Raw genomic sequence first — 18,903 nt, forward strand, 5'->3', positions numbered from 1 at the left:
GCCCCCAGTGCCCCCACCCCAACCCCCAGTCCCTTGCCCCAGTCGATTTTGAGATTGACTACCGAAGACGTTTCAGTACTGGCAACAAAGAATTACATATTTAATGTGTAAAAATGCAAATTAGAGTAAACAAATAATTTTCTTTGAATTTTTGTTACATGTAATTATGAAAAATAGTGAAAAACACTGAATAAAAAGTGTTTTGCTTGACTCATTTCACCGGCTACCACCGTCAGCCATCTTTAATAATTTCATCCAAAACATTAGGCAGCGAAAGGTAAAGAAAAAATTAATTTTTATAATGTTCCTGAATTATTTTACACCAAAAAAGCATTATTTCGTGACAAAAGAAATTTATTTTCATATTTCAAGTGTATTTTTGCCGATTCTATAAGAAGGATTTCACAGAATTATAAAAAAATTCAAGCCATCTTGATACGTTAGTCACCCTTCCCAGCAAAAACCATTTGTCTTCAAAATTTAAAACTTGAACCCTATAAATTATTAATTTTTTGCAAATCTACAGGATGATTGTCCGACCAGTTCTTGGTTCCCTTAGGAGGTTGGCCTCGCAGGATGTGGTGAGCCGCTGTCTGTCAGTCAACGTGCCTGCCCTTGCCAAGGCGGCCGACCCCGTCCAGCAGCTTTTCATCGACAAAATCCGCGAATACGCACAGAAGAGCAAGTTCGTCTTTTCAAAACACTAATTTTGAAGCATTTAATTATCAAATCGGTTTGTCTCAGGGCTGCAGGCGGCAAGTTTGTTGACGCTTCGCCCGAAATCCAGAAGGAATTGGCCAACGATTTGGAAAAGGCCGCCAAGCAATACGGAGGTGGCGCAGGGGTAGATATGACCAAGTTCCCTTCTTTCCAATTCTCCGAACCCAAGATCGACCCCATCAACGCCCAGTCATCATAAACAATTATATAATGAGTAGCCATGTTATGAAATTTGGAACAGCCCTCAAAAGATCCTGGGCTTGTCGAATTTGTTCTTATTGTAAAATAAACAACTGTTGTTAGTAGTACGGAATCAAATTTGTATCAAACATTTAAATCGACCATGAATAACCATCAAGGGTAATTGAGGGCGCGGGGATCAATCCCGTAAGCTCCTTTGCTCCACTTGTCAAATTCGGTGGAAGAAGTGAAGATATTGATCAGTTTTTGACCCAAGTCCAATTCCATCTCCGCCTGCTGGGTGATTCTGCACTGGTAAATATCCAGGCAGAGCTATTTTTTTTTTTTTTTTTAGAAAATTTTTTTATAATTGAAATGATAATAACCTGCAAAATTTTATCTGGCGAGACCATTTCCTCAAACATCATTTCGTATGCATCGCGCTTCCAGATTTTAGCCAGGTATGTCCACAGAGACAAAATCACCCCAGCGTACATTCCAATTAATCTGAAATTTCAAAATTGAAAAACGAATATATTCTCATTTTGTTTTAAAGATAAATTACCCTCCGAAATTTTTAACAACTCCAAATAAGGGTGGGTGCGCAGAGAAAAGGAAAATGTCCAGAGTCTCGCAGTCCTTCGCAAAGGGCAGTTTTGACAGGTGCTGCCTGTACTCGTCTGTGTCACAGTTTTCCGACAGCTTCCAAGCGAATTTGTCACTTCCCTCCACCCTTACCAGCTGGACAAGCAGATCATCCACCGTTGGGTCTCGGGCCCTAGTTACTTTAGCACGAAATTTACGTTTTCATTTTGCGCAAAAAGTTTTCTAATAAAATTACGCATGAGACTCTTGATGTTGCTTGAAGGGTCCGTTCGGTGGAAGTGCAGAAATTTGGTCAGGATGTCTGGTAGCAGAACGGGTTTTGCCGTTCCACCTTTTTCAACCATTTCGGCCAACTTGCCGATCAAATTTGGCAATGTGCTATTCGGAGGGGGTGCTTTGAGCATGGTGGTGTGGTCATTGAAGTCCTCGTCACCCTCGACCACCCTCTCCACAACCCATTTGATCGTCGGTCGAAGCATCGTCACTGAAAAGACGATTCTCAGTTTTCTTACAATTAAATAATAATTCAATTACTGTTTCTCAAAATTTTTGCGACTTCCGATCTTGGCATGGCAGTCGACCACTCTGTCAAAGAAATGGCTGGAAGTTCAGCAACCATTATGTCATCATGGGTGAACTCGTTCAGGAAAGTGTAAGCCGCCCTATTTTTCCCGTAATGGTTTTTCATCAGTTGAAACTTACGGTAGCTGATACTGTTGACCGGATAAATTATTAAAAATTTTTATATAAGACTAATGAAGATTACTGGTGGAAGGTTGAGACTCGCTGGTGGTACATGTTTCCGAGGACGGGGCTGCTCAAGTCCAGACTTAGGTACTTGATGTGGTTATGCTGCGTCAATGAGTCCTCCAGGGTGTAGTAGATCAACGGGGCAGCGATAAACATGAGCATGGCCAAGATTGCAAAAAGACCGACGACGGTTTTCAGGCCAGTCCTGAGGCGCCGGTTCGTCATGTACTTGTATTCATTCACCCGTTCACACTAAAACAGATTTGATAAAAATAAGAAGAAAAATATTATTGTCAAGTAATTTTGAACACAATTTATTTTTGTAACATACCTTCACTTTAAAAACCAGGTCAAATATACTTTCAATGAGCACAAACTCTTCGCGCGTCAGCAGTGTTTTAGTGAAGAAAAAGTCAATCGATCTCCTCACAGGCTCCAGAAACGGAACACTGCTATATCTATAAACAAAAACCAAATTTAAATCATTTAAATAATAAACTTAATATTCATATACGCTAGAAAAGCGACCATGTTGATTCTGCTGAAACTTTGGCACAAAATGCTCACGGCCGAACATCTTGAGTGGCACGTCCGAACCTGGTAGGCTGACAAAAGTAAATAGATGCTTTGCAGGAAGTAGTAGATCTGCTGTGAAAAGTAGTGGCCAAATTTCCTGCTCAAATATAATATAATTTTGAAAAAAAAAATGAGGTAATTAAAAAAAATTGTGTGCCTGTGAGTGAATTTGGGGACAAAGTGGAAGAGCCAGAAGTGCAACGCAACGTAAATGATGGTGTGGAAAACTTTTCTGCAGCCAAACGCGGCGCTAACGTAGAAAATCCGGTCCAGGGCCATTCCAATCAAGTGCAAAAATATTACAATCAGGAAAGTCACCGGAACAGAGTCCGAGTCAAGATCAACGACCGACTTCTTGTCGTCGCCCCTGGCCTCTGCCTGAAATTTATTTTTTAATTCGTCAAAGTGATTTATTTTGATTCATGTCAAATTTACGGCAAATGAGCTGAAGCTGCCAAGGACGATCGTGGTGCTGGTCACCTGGAGTATAAAAATACAGGAGTAGACGTCGACGAATGCAACTCTTTGTGATTGGCTTTGCAAGCTCAGCGGCGCACTCCACAGTCCGATTTTGCGTAGAATTGATCTATTGGTTAGAAATTACAATTAGCAAGACTCAAAAAATAAATTTACGTATTTTACTTGTGCCAAATGGCAGAGACAAAGAGGAAAGCTTCCCAGTAAGCAGACCGACCGCCAAGCCGAGAAATCACTGCCTCTCCGAGGTAAGGCGCAAAGCCGACTTTAGCTATAATCTGGACAGGAAAAATCAGAGATTTTAAGTTAATTATTTTAATAGCAAACACTTAAAACCTTAAAAGTAATAAAGAATATTGCGGATGCCGGAAAAAACTTTTTCCGTTCATGTGTGTAATATAGAATATATGAAGATCTCTTATTGTTAGTGGAATAAAATAAAACGATGAATTATTTATTTTTATATTTCATTGGAATTAGAAATCAATTGACAATTTTGTTCCTGAAACAGAGGTAATCGTAATTCAGTATCACCTGGAATATCAACCTTTTTTGATAACAAATAATTATTATTTAAGACTTTTGCACTATTTATTCTTCAATTTTATGAACTCTTCTCTTGCAGTATGCAAGACACTTTACAAATATATACATTGAAGGTAACCAAGGTTTTTTGGTCTTCGTTGCAAAAATAAATCTCTTCTATTAGACTTCAAACTCAGTAAAGGTTCGAGAGGTCTGTTAGGAAATTAGAAATCCTCCAATTCAATATTTTCCAACTCAAACATTTCCTCAAATGACGGAGTGGTCAGGTTTGTCTTGGAGTTGGAATCAAGTCCGTGGTGGAAGAGCATGTCTTCGAGCTCTCCCTCGCGCCACAACTCGTGGCCTCCGTCAGCATCAAGGTCCAGCAGACCTTCGAGAGTCTTCTTGTAATCTTCAGTCTCTTCAAATATTTTCGGGTATTGTGAGGAAAATGCTTTTCCATTGGCAGAGGTGGAGGAACGTGTCACTTTCCTTGAAAAAAAAAAGATTAATTAAATTATAAAAAAATTTAATTTTAAGTACGGGGTGTAATTAGCGTAGTAAACAGGTGGCGGTGGCAAAAGGCAATCGCAGGTGTTTCCCGGATTGAAGGGAAGGTCTCGGACAAAGTTCTGCTGCATCAACAAACTCCTGTTTCCACTCATAGGCAGAGGAGGGAATTCTACTGGGCGCCGCAGACGTCCGTTGTAAACGTCAGGCATGTCATTCGAGCTGGAGCTCGGCAGCAAGAAGTTCAAGTAGGCATTTCGATAGCCATTGTAGAAGTAGGACTCGGGAGCGAAGTAGGGACCGAGACTGCTCTTTGGATATTTGTAGGTTGATTTGGGCAGTTTGGTCTTTTTCCCTTGCAAAGGGACATCAGAGGTAGCCTTAGGCTAGAATAAAAAAAAGTAGGAATGAAAAAGAATTACATTGATTTTGTCATTTTTACCCTTTTGGTGTATTTCCTGGGGGGTTTTGGGGCAGCAGGAGTTGCTGTTTCTGCAGTGTTGCTCTTCTTAATCTTGGGCACAGCAGGTTTTGCAGACTTTTTAGGTGTTTTCCTCTCTTGCAGGAATATTATGTCTGCTCCATTTTTCTCCATATCAACTAGACTGAAAAAAATAAAGATCAAATAAATTACAATAAGACAATGAGAACGAAAAACAGGATTAATAATTTTTCTTACAATTTAAATTTTTTCTTTGCAAAAGTGAAGGAAATTTTATGATTTTCAAGAGATTTAAGTGAAAAAATAAAATATTTGAGAATTTTACTTACTGGAATAATGATGAGACTGGGAACTCAACGTTAGCTGGCAATAATTCAATTAATTGCCTAAATTAAATTCGAGTTTAAATCTGCGTGAGAATTCAGCGGATTCCAAATTATCTGATCAATTAACGCAAAATTTTAAACCTCTTCTTATGGAACGTACGTGCGCCAGAACTAGCTTGCGAATGCAAAGAGTGCAAAGCAAACGTGACAGAAGAGAGACAAAAGTGAGACAAATGTGAGACAAATGTGAGACAAATGTGAGACAAATGTGAGACAAATGTGAGACAAATGTGAGACAAATGTGAGACAAAACAGAGGCAAAAGTGAGACAAAAGTGAGACAAAAATTCTTTCCACACATGCATGGCACGTGCATTCTTTGCTTAGTTTGCTTTTCTGTCAGGCGTTTGTGATTTGCCCGCTTCGCTGCTGCTGCTGCGCGAATCCTAATGTTGCAGGTTTGGACATGAATCGCGTCGTTACCTTCTCTGTACCACTCACTACGTCAGTGGCTGCCAAAACTTGTACGGCCGGCTTTCGTGGTTTTGTACAATTTTTATCATTGCATGAATCTCTTTGTACAAATATATAATAATGCAATGAAATGTACAAAACTTTGAAGTTGGAAGTGGAAATTAAATTAAGCATCAATTATGGAAAGGCATGTCAGTGATATGAACGACTGAAGAAAAAAGATTTTTATGCTCTTTTGCTTAATTCCCTCACGAAAGTCCGGTCTTTATTTTACATAAATTTGAAAAGCAAAGAAATATGCAAAAAAATATAATTTAGATTTTGCCGGATTTTGCGTTCAAAATATTCATAAGTTGTATTTTTAATATTATATAATTTCTGCATGCGCTAGAAAAAATATTTAAAATTTCTTTGTTATAGTTTAATCACAGTGAAAATCACGATACAAACAGATCAGATCTGTATTTTTTTTATAAATTCAAAAAAAAAATTCATTATATTGCTTGGAAATTCTTTTTTTTTAGAATTTAATATTTAAATAATAAAAAAATTCAAAAATAAAAAGGGGAAAATAATTTGAAAAAAAGTATCCTCATCTCCTCGTTGCCTTGCAAAAAATTTTCTCAGGTCAATAATAAATAATAATTTCCTTTATTTGAGTTAAAAAATAATAATTCTCACTTATCATGTATATAAATATGACGGATAATTAATCATCATAATTAGGCATTTTATTTGTTTGGAAAGAATGCTAAATAAAAATTTACAATTAATATCCAATATTTCAAAATACATACTTTTTTTCTTAAATATCAATATAGACCAATATTGACCTAAATATTATAATTCTGGTGTGGTTATCACAATTAGCTATTATCTTCTTTAATTAATCCTACCCCCCCCCCCCCCCGCCCCCAGGTTAAATACGTTTTTCTCAAATTTTTAAGATTTTCATCTCCATGCAATTTTTTTGTACATTAATTTTTTTTCTGGAAAAAATTTTTATTCAAAATAAGTTTTTTTTCTTATGAGCATCACTTTCTTATTGTTAGTTCGAAAGCTGTCATTTCCCCCCAATAATTTAATAAAAGGGAAAACTATAATTTGTGGCGGCATCGATCCTCAATCTGCCTAAATAATTTAATCTTGTTTTTGTTGTTTGTACCAATTATTGTACCCTTTTTTTAGTCTTTACAAATTAATCTTTCCTGCAACAACTGTTTTCGCGGGCCATTAATTAAAATAACACATTTCCATTCTAAAATACTTAAGGTTGATTAAAAAAAATTATACTCACTATGCTGAAGGAAACGACGATGAGCGCGTTCCAGTAGTAGTTGCTGGGTCGGGGGTGTTTCTTGGACGCGTAGAGCACGGACAGGGGCAGCGGCAGCGTGTAAAAGGAGCAGTAGCGGAAGGCCTGAAGGTAGAAGATGAGGAGGAAGCTGAGGTACTGCGAGTGGGCGCGCAGACACGTCCACGCCGCCTGCAGCAGTTGGATGGGCCGCGGTTTCCACAGGATGTTGAACAGGTTGTTGGACTCGTACTGCGTCCACAGACTCTGCAGTTCTTCCTCGCTCGGCACACTCTTTTTATTTTCCTCCTCTTCGGGTTTCTCCAGCAGACATTCCTCCTTCACGTCTTTCAGCCGGTCCAGGAAGCCGAACTCGATGAAGCGGAACACAAGGGTCGTGCTCCACAGCCACTCCGTCAGACTGTACGGTGTCTTCTCAGCCGGAGTGTCTGGTGGAATTTCCACAACTGAAATTTTTAAATTAAAAATAATAATTTTTGAATGGACAGTAAAAAATTACTCCACCTCTCATCAAAACGGCGTTTTTCAGAAGCGACTGAGACTCGAGCTTTTCATTACCTTTAATTAAAAAATTAGTTTTAAATAATAAAATAAAAATCATTTGAATTTTACAAAGTCTGGATTCCATGTGGTTTTTAAGCTTGGCCATGTAGTCGGTTTTCTTTTTAATTTGCATCTGTGCGCCTTTGGCTTGCAGAATCGTTCCCCTAGAGTTAGAAAATTTAATTTTAATCATAATAGGTATTTCATTAAAATTTTTTAATTTTTATACCAGTCGTCAAGTGAGTTTCTTGCAAAGTATTCTTTCCTCACGTGTAAAAAGTAATGACTCTCGATGAGCCTGCGAGTCAAGAGGAGCAACCCTAGATATACGGCGTCCAAGTAAAAGGTGTCTGACATTTTGTGCACCAAATCTGTATAAGAAACAAAATTAAAATTTTTTCTTTAAAAATTATCAAATAACCTTGAGCAGAGGTTTTTGACTGAAATCCATCTAAGAAGTAGGACCAGTCCATGACGACGACACTCAGGTAAGGCCTGCCGATTTCGGCCTGCTCGATCATGGAGCAGAATAAAAATTTGGCGCTGATCACCAGCAGGGTGTAGCCGAGCAGGTACTGGAATTTGCGCCGCGTGTGTCGGATGCTGAGGGTGTAAAGCGAGGACGTGCCCAGGAACAGTAAATAGCCGGTAGTCAAGATGTAGCCCACGGAGAACAGGTTGGCCGTGAATATGCTCGACAGGAGGACGAAGAGGAGCGTGAGGATTGGAAAGTTGGGCAAGAGGATGCTCTTCATCACGTCCAGCCACGTACTGTTGAAAATAAAAATAAAAATTAGAATTTAAAGGCGCCTGCAGATTTGAGAGTTATGCAACCGGCAGGGCATTCATTCGCGACATGTTGCATCACCTAGATTTGCAGGCGTTGAAATCTCCGGGAATTCGCGTTTAAAATTTTAATAAATAATATTTATTTAATTAATTTATTTCATAAATAATATCTATTCATTAAAAGAAATACATATATTATATTTCTTTGATCTCGAAAAATTAAACTTTAAATTAAATTCTAAATTCTATTTTTTTTTAATCATTAATACTTTTGTTAAATTATAATTACTTACTCTTGGGTCAATAAATAGTCATCAACTTCATTTTTTACTTTGGGGTCATCAAAAGTTTGCCATTTTTCGTCATTGGTGCCGCCGTACCTTTCCCAACGTCCCTCCAAGACCCAAATCTGTCTGCTTATCATAAGTGCGACAAAGAAGTTCCCTGATATGAATATTTAATAATTTGGATATTAAGTTTTGGTGTATATAAAAATGGCCTACAAAGCATGTCAAAGCCCTTGATGTACTTCTCAAGTATCTGAATATGAAGCGATCCGGGCAGTGAGCCTTTCAGCATATCATCCATCAACGAAAATGTCTGCTTGGTCGTCGAGTGAATGGGTTTGACGCTGGCTTCCATTATGTATTTGAAAGCCAGGTACATGCCAACCTGGACACGCACAAAAGGCCAATATTTCTGCAATGAAGTTCTTGAGAGGAGCGTCAGCCAGAGCATGGCGCAGAGGCCGACGTCCAGGGCGTTGATTCCGACGCACAACTGCATCGCGATGGAAAACCAGCAAATCTGTGAAGTTAAAATTTTAATCTCTCCTTTTGTTGTAATAAAATTATATGAGTGGAATATTTACCGAAACGCCAAATTTGTAGAAGCAGAAATTGTAGGCAAACTTGAAAAACTGCCAGCAACCATGGTCAGCGTCCGAGCGCCGTATTTGAGGGAAAAGGACGCACATTCTTTTGCCGTCGAGTACGGCCAACTCATGCATAGCACAGCTCATAAAGATCAACATCAAAGTGACTGAAAAATTGAGTAAAATTAATTTTTTTTTTAAAAAATTGAGAATTTAAAACCTATAGAGTTTAAAATCTGCCTGGCCTCTTTTGAAGCCCAATCTTGGCCTTCCGGGTCCTGCTGCTTAGATAGAGCTAGTTGAATGTCAATCTGAAAATTTTACAGCTTAAAGAAGAAAATTCTTTATTCAAAAATAGTTTTTACAGTTTCATTGTTGCTGGGCATCTCAGGGAAGACGATGGGTTTGATCTCAAGAAAAATCATGGTGGCGGCCATGAAGAGTCCTATGATCTTAAGAAGCAAATGCTGGACTTTTTTGTTGCAAAAAATTGCAGCCACGGCCAGGGCAAAAAGTGGAATGTTCACTTGGTAAATCTAATTAGAAGGCAAATGTCATTGTTTTTACTACTTTTGACTGAAGCGAACTTTTACATGAACACAGCAAAAGGCCGCAACGGCCAAGAGAGCAACTGCACCATGATGGTTGGCATAGGTGATGGCGATGATTCTCTCCAGGTACCAATTGGTTCTGAACAGCGTTTTGTCGATTTCATCCTTGGATCCCCGTCTCACAAAAGAGCTGAACTTTCGATAAATTGTGTCTGCTGCACTAGGCGGCTTAGGTTCAAAGACGGTTTTCCTGCGTTCTTGACTCGCCATGACTGATGGAGTTGGCTGCATTTGAACTTTGCGACAATTAACGTTAAGACTTTGCAGTCAACAATGAAATTTTTAAAATCGGTTGCCTTACATAACTATTATTTGTGATGAAATATAAGCCAACAATGAAATTTAAAAAAAAAATATATATATAAATATTTTTGTTACTGCAAAAAGTGCAAAAATGTTTTATTTCATTGTTTTTATCAAAAGCACTAAAAATATATTCAAGCTGTAGTTGTAGCCCAGTCCACAGTCTCATTAAGAATGGGCATTTTAAAAGTTTCCGACAAGATAGATAGATTCTTGAGATACTTCTTGAACTGCTTCGGATCTTGAGTAGTGATGAATGAGGCGGCACACTCGCACCGCAGAGGCATATTTTCCATTTTAATCTGCTGACACCTTGAGCACTGCAAGTCTTGCAGATTGTACGAAAGCATGCGCTTGTTGAAATTCTCCAAAAGCAGGAATTCGACTTCTGTTGGGGTGATGCCTCTTTTGCAGCCTGGACACTCCCATGGTAACCTAACCAAAAAAATTAGCATTCAAAACAAAAACCTAAAAAAAGTCTGCTCACGTTCTATCATCTGGATCTTCAAGGTCCTGCCATTGGCAATGTTTAACCAAATCCAGGTCAAAGCAGAGACTGCAGTTTTGACAAAGCACGTCAGGCAACACCACAGACTCGCAAGGGTCCTTCCAGTCTGCTTGATCACTGAATTCACTGACGCCAATCAACCGCAACATGTTTCTTCTTAAAGCGCCAACCTATTAAAAGAAAAGATTTTTTTGAAATGTATTACATAAGAAAAATAATAAATTCCTACTTCTAATTGGACAGTGCTGTCAAGCTCTAAAACTTTGCAAATAGCTTTTGTGAATTCCAGAGCAGGAGGGCCGATGTCACCACTCAACTTTGCCATGTAATCCCCATCTTTGCCTTTAACACGTCCTAGGTTTCCTGGCAATTTTCTATTGAGCTGGTCAATGATGCTAAAAAAATTAAAATAATTAATTAATTGTTAAAGCTATAAAAAGAAAATAAGACTCACTGAAATAGTTTTTGCCCTAAATCGCCTGCGATGAGGCTTTTGGAATAATCGGCAGCCGATTGCTGCACTGATCCAAGGGGTGCTACTTGCGACATGGTCCTCTTTCGCACTGGGGTGTCTTCCTTGCCAAGTCGCAGCTCCTGCGCCTCAAGGAGTTTTGTGAAAGTGGCGCTGACGTAGCCAGCCACGAGGGCGTTGAAGTTCTCCCGACAACCAGCTTCTTTTGGCAGACCCATGGCCAAACTCCACTCCATCTCGATTTCTGGTTCGTCTTCCTCCCCTTCACTTTCGCGGTCTTCTTCGTCCTCGTCTCTGTCTTCGATTTCATCCATGCCTATCTGGCTCTTCGCAGGTGACTTCAAAGTGGAGCTTTGTTCTTCCATCATCGTATCAGATATTTTTCCTTTCACACCAGCATAGTTGGTCTGGAATAAAATGTATTAATTAATGTAATTGCAAAGAAAAAAAAGAAACTCACTGGTCCCAGCCACATGAGGTACTGCCAGCAGTCCTTGAATTTGACGTCGATGCAGTGGAAAAGTTCTTTATTGGAAATGCTGTCCACAGCAAAATTGGTGTAAGTGACGGCATCCTCAATGCTCGTCTTTTTGGTACTAATGATGATACGGTTCAGATTTGCAAAGACGACAGAGCTGCCCATTCGCCTAAACTCAGCAATCAGCTGAGAGTTTAAAACGTTGTTAAAATTCTCAATTAAATAATTACAAATTTATTACTTGAAGGAAAAGCTTCTTTGAGAGCAGCTGAATTGCTTGACGCAGAGCTGGATCGTAGAGCAAAGTGTGTGGTGAGCAGAGCCAGCTAAAATTTTTATTTGGTAAACTTAAAACCTAAAAAAAAATATAATCTTACTGGTAAAAGTGGACAAGTTGGACATCAGAGTAGACGTTCTTGTGGACAATGCAGTCTCTCAACCAGCCAGCAACCATGTTTTTCATGACCCTCAGGGCACCGCTGGAAGTAGAGGTCTCACTAGAAACGGTCGATGAGGGTCCGATCGCTGAACTCGCGCCTGCCAAAGAGCTCACAGACACTGGCTGGGCTCTGTCGAAAGCAACACTGGAACTTGTGCCTATTGAATTTGGAAAAGATATAATTAATTAATCAAAATTTATTTGTAAAAGTTCACCTTCAATATCATTGATGTGCTCAGACTGTACAACAGCTCCAATTGTAATTGACTGGATTGTCAGGTCCATGCAGATGGTTGAGTAGCAACCTGGATTGTTCACTGTTACAGACATTCCATCTTCAGTATCTGCCATCAATCTACAATTCAGAAATTACTTAAAAACTATCAGACTTCAAATGAATATTATTACGAGTAATCGTCGGCTTCCTTGCCACCTAGATCAGGAGTTTCGTAATTGGAGCACCAAAGGATGAAGTTGTTTCTCAGCAAATGCCGTGCGTACATGAGATCAGTTGCAAACAGAGCTGCGTCACTGTCAATGGGAGGTAAGTTTCCGAGCGGTAAGTGCAGATATCGACACTGCCTGGTCCGCACCTCGAGGGCCAATGGCATGTCGAGATATCGCTTGAGCATAGCTCGGGTGCCGAGACGCTGCCAGTCCAAGCGAGAAAGCATTTCATCAGAGTCTGCATAGTTGGTGCCTGGAGGCTGCGTCTGCAGTTGGACAACTGGAAACTCGTCCAGGCCAGGCATCAAGGACAAAACGTCCGAGAGACCTAATTTCACGGTTTAAAAATGGTGGTCCGTTTGAAAAACAAAATTTTTACTTAATGTGGATTGAAGAGCAATCATGGCTGGGCCTTTTTTCTCTTCTTTGAATCCCTGGAGAGCTCTTTGGATACTACGGAATGCAAATCTCAAGTCAGTCTCCACTCTGACTTCGTAAGTGAGCTCAGGAGGTGGCAAAATTTTCTCGTTGGTGCCATCATTCAGTCTAAGTAAAGACAGAATAATTTATTAAATACAGGTTTATATTGCTGGTGAATTATTGAAAAGTAATTTTTCCTGAATTGTTTCACTTGCCTGGCATTTCTCTCTGCAGTGTACAAGGCACTGATGTTTGGCATCTGGTTGGTGCGCACAGAATCGACAGCAACAAAAACTGCCTTCTTCAGTGGAGGCATGATAATGCAAATCAATGCCCGAGGACTTGGTGCTGGCGCCCTGAATACACACATGCATAGGGAGTGCACCGACCCAGGAGAAAGGTACGGCCCTTGTCCCAGTTCTTGGCCCTTTGACGACAGCTGCTCCAGGGTGAAAGTATTCTCTCCAGCCTGAGAGTCAAAACCTTCAAAGCCTCGGGAAACGCCACAGACGCAGCCCAGCTGCACCAGCGCTCGGAACTCAAGCGGAACTTGCGTTTCGTAAACACCGATGATGTCAGGCATTGAGAGGTTTCCAATTAAGTTGCTGAAGTATCAAAATTTGTAACGGCAGAATAGATAAGAACAGAATAATAATTACTCGCTGTATTTTTGGAACTGCTCCTCAGGTACTGTGTATCGATACAAGTGGCTGACAGGGTGGCCCCGAGGAAGACTCCTGTTGACAGAACGCCAAAGTGTGCCTTCTTCATGGGCTCTTTCCTCAGGCATTGGAGACCTTTGGTTCACATAAAATATTCTAGGGACTACAAGTCGAATCTAAAAAAATTTGTTTCAAATTAATAAATAGTCCAATTTAATTTTATTGTAACAAACCTGGTGAAGTTCAGAGCCGACAAGAGCCCAAAGTTTGAACACGCCTGGTTCATTGGTTTGGGCAACTTGAATGATTTGCCAGGTGGAAGTCAGGAGTGTGTGTTGGGCTCGTCTCAAAAATCCACCAATGGTGTTTGTGGCGCTTTTAGAATTTGAGATTTTGTTTCCAACATTTTTTCCTGCTGCACTTTGATTGCCTCGAGTTGCTGAGAGTTTTGCTCTTAATTTCATTTGACGTCTCTCCTCAGCCATGATTTTCCACTTCTTCTTGTGATACTCAAGCCAGACTTGGATATCATCCTAAAATATTTTACATTAATTGAAATGTCTTTAGCCTTATGCCAATCTCATACACTTGAGGAACCAGGCCGTGGAGGATTTCCTAAAGAACTTCTCCAGTCTTTTGCGCCCCCTGTAGAATCCGTAGTTCCTATTTTTCTCTTTGTGCAAGTAGCAACAATAGGTGCCTGGCCATTTCCTTGAGGCCGATCCAAGTCCTCAACATCAACCACATCATTCGTGTTCTCATCATTCTGAGGAATAAAACAATTAAGGATTGAAAAAAAAACTTAAAGATTATGAACTATAAAGTTTTCCGCTCGGCTTTAGAATTAGTAAACTTTGCATGCCTCATTAGTGAAGTTTGCCACTGTTGGAGGCAGCTTCTGGAACATGGAGTCGATTTTCCGCTGCTTCCGTGAGTCACCCTTTTCAGCCATCTTTCGGTGCAACCAATCTGGATGGCGCACTCTCGGCACTGGGTTTGCCACTCCTTGCATTGCAGCTGGAATGGTGATGATCTTCTGAATGGAGCCTCCAAGTCTTTCAATGTAGTAGCCCCAGTCCAGAACTGAGCGAATGTCAAAGTCTTCCAAAGTCGAGTCCTTCAGCCATCGACACAGATAGTGTCGCTTGACGCTCTCCTCTGCTTGGAAGATGGCCACTGGAACGGCTCTTTCAGTGACAGGTGACCCCTCAGGCTGCCTTGAAACAATAAACCTACACGCCAATCCAGCGTCCTTGACCATCTGGTCTCCGAGGAACTCGGCAAGTCGCTTGGCTGTGCTGATGGAGGTTGACTTTTGTTGGCCGTAGTCTTCCAGTTTGCGGGACATGCTCCTGTTCTCGGACACCAACTCCATCAGCTCAGTATCAGACAGGTTGCTTGCTTTGGTGTACAAAACGTCCAGCCAATAGTCGGCCACTTTGGCCACATTTGCGTAACAATCGTCCAGACTATCACCCTTGAGGAAGGCTTCGAAGACCGCACTCTGGAAGACCTTGATCAGGCGTAGCTCCCCTCGTCGCTTGACTTCAAAACCTTTCAGCTCGGCCAGCGAACCGTCGTCATTGAACACAGCATACCGCTTCTTCAGTTTTTTGCCTTCCTCCTTCGAGGCTGGCAAAACCATGGCCCTGTACGGCCCGTCAACTTCAAAGAAGATGGAGTTCTCACTCTTCATCTCATACTTCAGAGTTTCAGGGTCGACCAGGGTTTGATATTGGTCGTTGGTATAGTTTTCTCGAACCATGAGATTGAGCACTGCATTTGGGTAAGAGACAACAATCTTTGACTTTTTTGGGTTAGTTGTTTTGATCTCAAAGTTTTCGGGGAATGTTGCTGGAAGAACACACCAAATACCGTCCGTGTCCAGTTCAAGAGGTCTTCCAACCTGAACATTTCAAGAAATTGTGTTAGTTAAGGGTGGAATTAAATTGTAATTCAATTTTGATTTGATCTTTAACAACAGAAAAGAATCCTTTTTACCTGCTCAATGATTTCTCTGGCCTGTCGGATGATGTTGGCGCCTGTGTGACACACAATGCCTGCCATCTCCATGCTGTACCACCTGGCGCCCCTTCTCATTACATAACCGTAGAAGGAGTTGAGGATGCACTTGTGCGCCAGTTGGAGCGAGTCGTAGAGGACTTCCCTGTTCTTGGCCGACTTGATCTCTGCAATGTCCCCACTGGCAATGGCCTGGGCCACCTGCTTCTTGGCCAATTTGTTCAGGCCCTTGTACTCGTAGCGCCGGTCACGAAAAGCGCGCACCGTGTCAACGTAAAAACTGTTTTCCCTCTGGCAAATGGTGGTGCAGCGCTCCTCAATTCGCGTAACCTTGGTTTTCTTGTAGGCCGTGCGGCAGTACTCACTCAGACGCTTTTTCTCAAGAGCTGCTCGCTCCTCAGGAGACAGTTCGTGCAGCGCTCGAGGGCGCCCACCTGGAAATACTGAAGGAAAGCGCTCTGTCTCAAGCTGGGCGCGAATCCTCTGCAACTCATTTAAACTTGCTGGCACTGAAGGAATAAGATTTAAAAATAAATTAATTATCAACAAACAGGGCTTCGGTAAGAAAATTTACAATGTTCTCCGCGCCAAGTCCAGACCATTCTCCTCTGACACTTGGCATTGGGCCTGTTGAAATCGCAAGCGGCACAGATCATTTCATCAACCATTGCCGAAGGTTGCAGACGGTTTGTCAAAATGATGTTAGGGTACATAGCAGCTAAAATCATATAATTTACAATCTGAATATTATTAAATGCAAATTACACTGACCAACGTCAAGATGGTAAATCATAGGGTTCTCAATTCGATTGGGTTTGTCCCTCAGTTCAGCCAGCATGCCGACAATTTCATCGTGCACCTCTTGAAGGTTTGTGACTTCACTAAGGGCAATTTTCTCTTCTTCAATCAGAGTATGCTCCAATGCCCTTTGCACACCGTCGATCAACATTTGCAAAGCGTCTGGTTCCTTTTTTTGGTGATTAACATCACGCACTATTTTTTTAATTCACAAATATTTACCAGTCTAAATCTGCACGGCAAATCCGACCTAAAGACTCCACTCTCAAGAGCTTCAACGTGGCCACCAACATATGTTTCAGAATCCAAGAGTCTGCCATCCGGTGTAAGTTTGTTAAGAGTTTCCTGTTGTTTATTTGGAAACACTACATTTGCTCGGTAAGCTTCAACCATGAGCAGCGACTCGCACAAAGTTCCAGATCCTTTTCTCAATACCTTGATTCAACATTATTTTTTATAATTTAAGTATTTTTAAATTCATATTTTGTTTTTACCTCGTCAGGATCACGAGGAATAATGGTGCAGAGAGCAAAGATAAATGGGTGGACGTATTTCATGTACAGGTAGTAGGTGGCGACGGCGTCTGAAACGGAATAGCTGGCAAGAACACTTGGATTGTTGATTGCCATTGGGCACATTTCCTCAGGGTCAAGTTCAACAGGGTCGTATCGCAGTTTTGCTTTTGCCACTGCCTTCAAGCCTTGTGAGCCCATCGGCAGATAAGAGTCTCGCTTCACCCAACTTTTGGAATGTAAAAATAATGAATTGAAAAGATTATTTTCATTTTCAAACAACTCACCAGAGACAATCTAGATGGCTTGCTGCACGACATGAATAAACGCCATCATTTCCCTTTGCAAAGCCGATTTCCTGCTGCATATCTAGTCCGTGGTGTTTAGCCCTGGCCTCCACAAATGGCCAATCGAAGAAGTCTCCATTGTAAGTTACAAAGACATGGGGCCTGACTTCCAAAATGTGCGAAAAGAAGCGCTCGATCAAAGCCTTTTCGTTGGGAGCATTCCAAATGGCAAACATGCCTTCCAGGTCTGGACGAGGCGAGTACTCAAAGTCTTCAATATCAGCAGACACAATTTCTCGATTAGTGATCAGGAATCCCTGTAATCCATTTTTAAATTTATTAACAAGATCTATTAAGAGCAATAAAACTCAATACTAATTTTTGAAACGTTCTTAACAAACCTGGCCATCGATCATGTAAGAGATCATCATGATTTGATCGGTGCTGGACTCGGGAAAGCGCAAAGGCAGCTTGGTGGTCTCGATATCAAAGGCTAGCACGATTGGCTCAGGCCATTCAATTAGGTCAGGTCTGTGTACGATCTGGGGTGGTACAACAGAACCTTGACTTTTGACTGTGTACCAACGGCCGGCAAAAATTTCGTTGTCAATCGACACTCGGACAGAATATGCAACGTCATATTCCCTGTAATTTTTTGTATGTTAAATTTTTTATTCTGCAAATAAATCTATTGAAAATCATACTTGATGTCCCTAATGTAGTCAAGATATTCCCCAATGGTTTTTGATCCAGGAGCATCCAAGTTGCTCCCACCTGCCAACATGTCCTTCTCGCTGTGCTCCTCCCTGGACAAGTTTGATGTCAGCAGACTCATGTAGTAAGTGTCGTGCTTCTCCCTCTCCTTGTTCAGCTGCACAATTTTGTCCAGCTCCTTTCGCACTTTGACCAAGTCATTTGTCGTCATGAAATTTAATTTCAGAAACTTTTGCTTCAGGCCGACCAAGTGGTTTGGCTAGAAAAAACATAATTCCTTCGATTAAAATATTTTTGCAAAAAGTAAATAAATTTACCAGATCCAGATCTTCCTTGACAACTTTCTCTACCGAAGCAATCAATCCTACAAATCTCTTGGTCAAATATGTTCCAACCCCGTCCAGCTTTTCTCTATCCGCCAAGACAAGAAAATAGGGCTGATAAGGGAGGGACGCTTTAAATCGAGCTCCGTCCTCCTCAATGAAGTAGAAGTCCATGGCACTAACCAGTGCTCCCTCAGCATTGACAATAGTCGCCTAAGGAGATAAATTAAAAAATTTTAATATGCAAATCAAATTATGTATTATTCAATATTATTTACCACTCGCATGTTGATGAGGAATCCAGTCCTTTCTCCAACCACTTCATACCTCTCGAAGCCATACTTTTTGTCGACCAGATCATCGTTGATCAGTCTTTTCACTTGATTCTCGTTGTTCCTATGAAATAATGGAAATAATACATATAAAGCACTTGCAATTGATAAAAACAAAAATTTTACTGCTGGTTGTTTTCGCTGCGGAACTTCAGCGGGTCGGCGCGAAATTTGCCGGTGTTCACAGCTTTTTGGAACACCATGATTACTTTGCACAATTTGTTACTACTGCATTGCTCTTTATTTGTGGAAATGCAATGCTCCTGCAGAAAGCGAAGTTAATTTGTCGCGGCCGACACAGGCCAGGAGAATATTTCTCAAAAACCGGACAATGCTTTTGCCTTCAACAGCTGGCTCAAGTTTTTATTCCCGCGAGAATGATTTAAAACAAGAGACAATCGGAAGCAGCTCTCAGACGCGGTAAAATGTTTTTTACCAATAAAATAATATTATTCCTAGAAATTTTCAT

General features: G+C 40.8%; 4 protein-coding genes across 4 annotated transcripts; 1 reads left to right on the top strand and 3 right to left on the bottom strand.

The window, feature by feature from the left end:
• Window positions 1-160: 160 nt before the first annotated feature.
• Window positions 161-1,028, top strand: LOC132194727 (ATP synthase-coupling factor 6, mitochondrial). The gene is made up of 3 exons (XM_059616189.1): window positions 161-277; window positions 527-685; window positions 745-1,028. The coding sequence occupies exons 2-3, from the start codon at window positions 528-530 to the stop codon at window positions 917-919; spliced, it is 333 nt and encodes a 110-aa protein (XP_059472172.1). The 5' UTR covers window positions 161-277; window position 527; the 3' UTR covers window positions 920-1,028.
• A 36-nt stretch (window positions 1,029-1,064) lies between these two features.
• LOC132194726 (piezo-type mechanosensitive ion channel component 1-like) lies at window positions 1,065-2,900 on the bottom strand. Its single transcript, XM_059616188.1, has 8 exons — window positions 2,771-2,900; window positions 2,588-2,714; window positions 2,273-2,508; window positions 2,041-2,219; window positions 1,742-1,990; window positions 1,466-1,685; window positions 1,287-1,407; window positions 1,065-1,233 (listed from the first exon to the last, which is right to left on the bottom strand). The coding sequence occupies exons 1-8, from the start codon at window positions 2,785-2,787 to the stop codon at window positions 1,075-1,077; spliced, it is 1,308 nt and encodes a 435-aa protein (XP_059472171.1). The 5' UTR covers window positions 2,788-2,900; the 3' UTR covers window positions 1,065-1,074.
• An 868-nt stretch (window positions 2,901-3,768) lies between these two features.
• LOC132194699 (uncharacterized) lies at window positions 3,769-5,420 on the bottom strand. Its single transcript, XM_059616144.1, has 4 exons — window positions 5,116-5,420; window positions 4,787-4,949; window positions 4,378-4,730; window positions 3,769-4,326 (listed from the first exon to the last, which is right to left on the bottom strand). The coding sequence occupies exons 2-4, from the start codon at window positions 4,937-4,939 to the stop codon at window positions 4,059-4,061; spliced, it is 774 nt and encodes a 257-aa protein (XP_059472127.1). The 5' UTR covers window positions 4,940-4,949; window positions 5,116-5,420; the 3' UTR covers window positions 3,769-4,058.
• Window positions 5,421-10,093: 4,673 nt separating this feature from the next.
• On the bottom strand, window positions 10,094-18,793 carry LOC132194647 (DNA polymerase epsilon catalytic subunit 1). Its single transcript, XM_059616064.1, has 26 exons — window positions 18,561-18,793; window positions 18,381-18,498; window positions 18,097-18,315; window positions 17,770-18,038; window positions 17,467-17,710; window positions 17,066-17,382; window positions 16,761-17,007; window positions 16,489-16,701; window positions 16,240-16,435; window positions 16,043-16,186; window positions 15,448-15,977; window positions 14,309-15,352; window positions 14,033-14,212; window positions 13,680-13,979; window positions 13,444-13,622; window positions 13,000-13,389; window positions 12,744-12,910; window positions 12,326-12,692; window positions 12,133-12,272; window positions 11,856-12,075; window positions 11,720-11,804; window positions 11,461-11,664; window positions 10,983-11,407; window positions 10,758-10,923; window positions 10,508-10,698; window positions 10,094-10,455 (listed from the first exon to the last, which is right to left on the bottom strand). The coding sequence occupies exons 1-26, from the start codon at window positions 18,635-18,637 to the stop codon at window positions 10,155-10,157; spliced, it is 6,933 nt and encodes a 2,310-aa protein (XP_059472047.1). The 5' UTR covers window positions 18,638-18,793; the 3' UTR covers window positions 10,094-10,154.
• Window positions 18,794-18,903: the final 110 nt, after the last annotated feature.

This window comes from Neocloeon triangulifer, unplaced genomic scaffold (genome assembly GCF_031216515.1).
Source record: "Neocloeon triangulifer isolate White Clay Creek 2 clone unplaced genomic scaffold, ASM3121651v1 ptg000008l, whole genome shotgun sequence".
NCBI lineage: Eukaryota > Metazoa > Arthropoda > Insecta > Ephemeroptera > Baetidae > Neocloeon > Neocloeon triangulifer.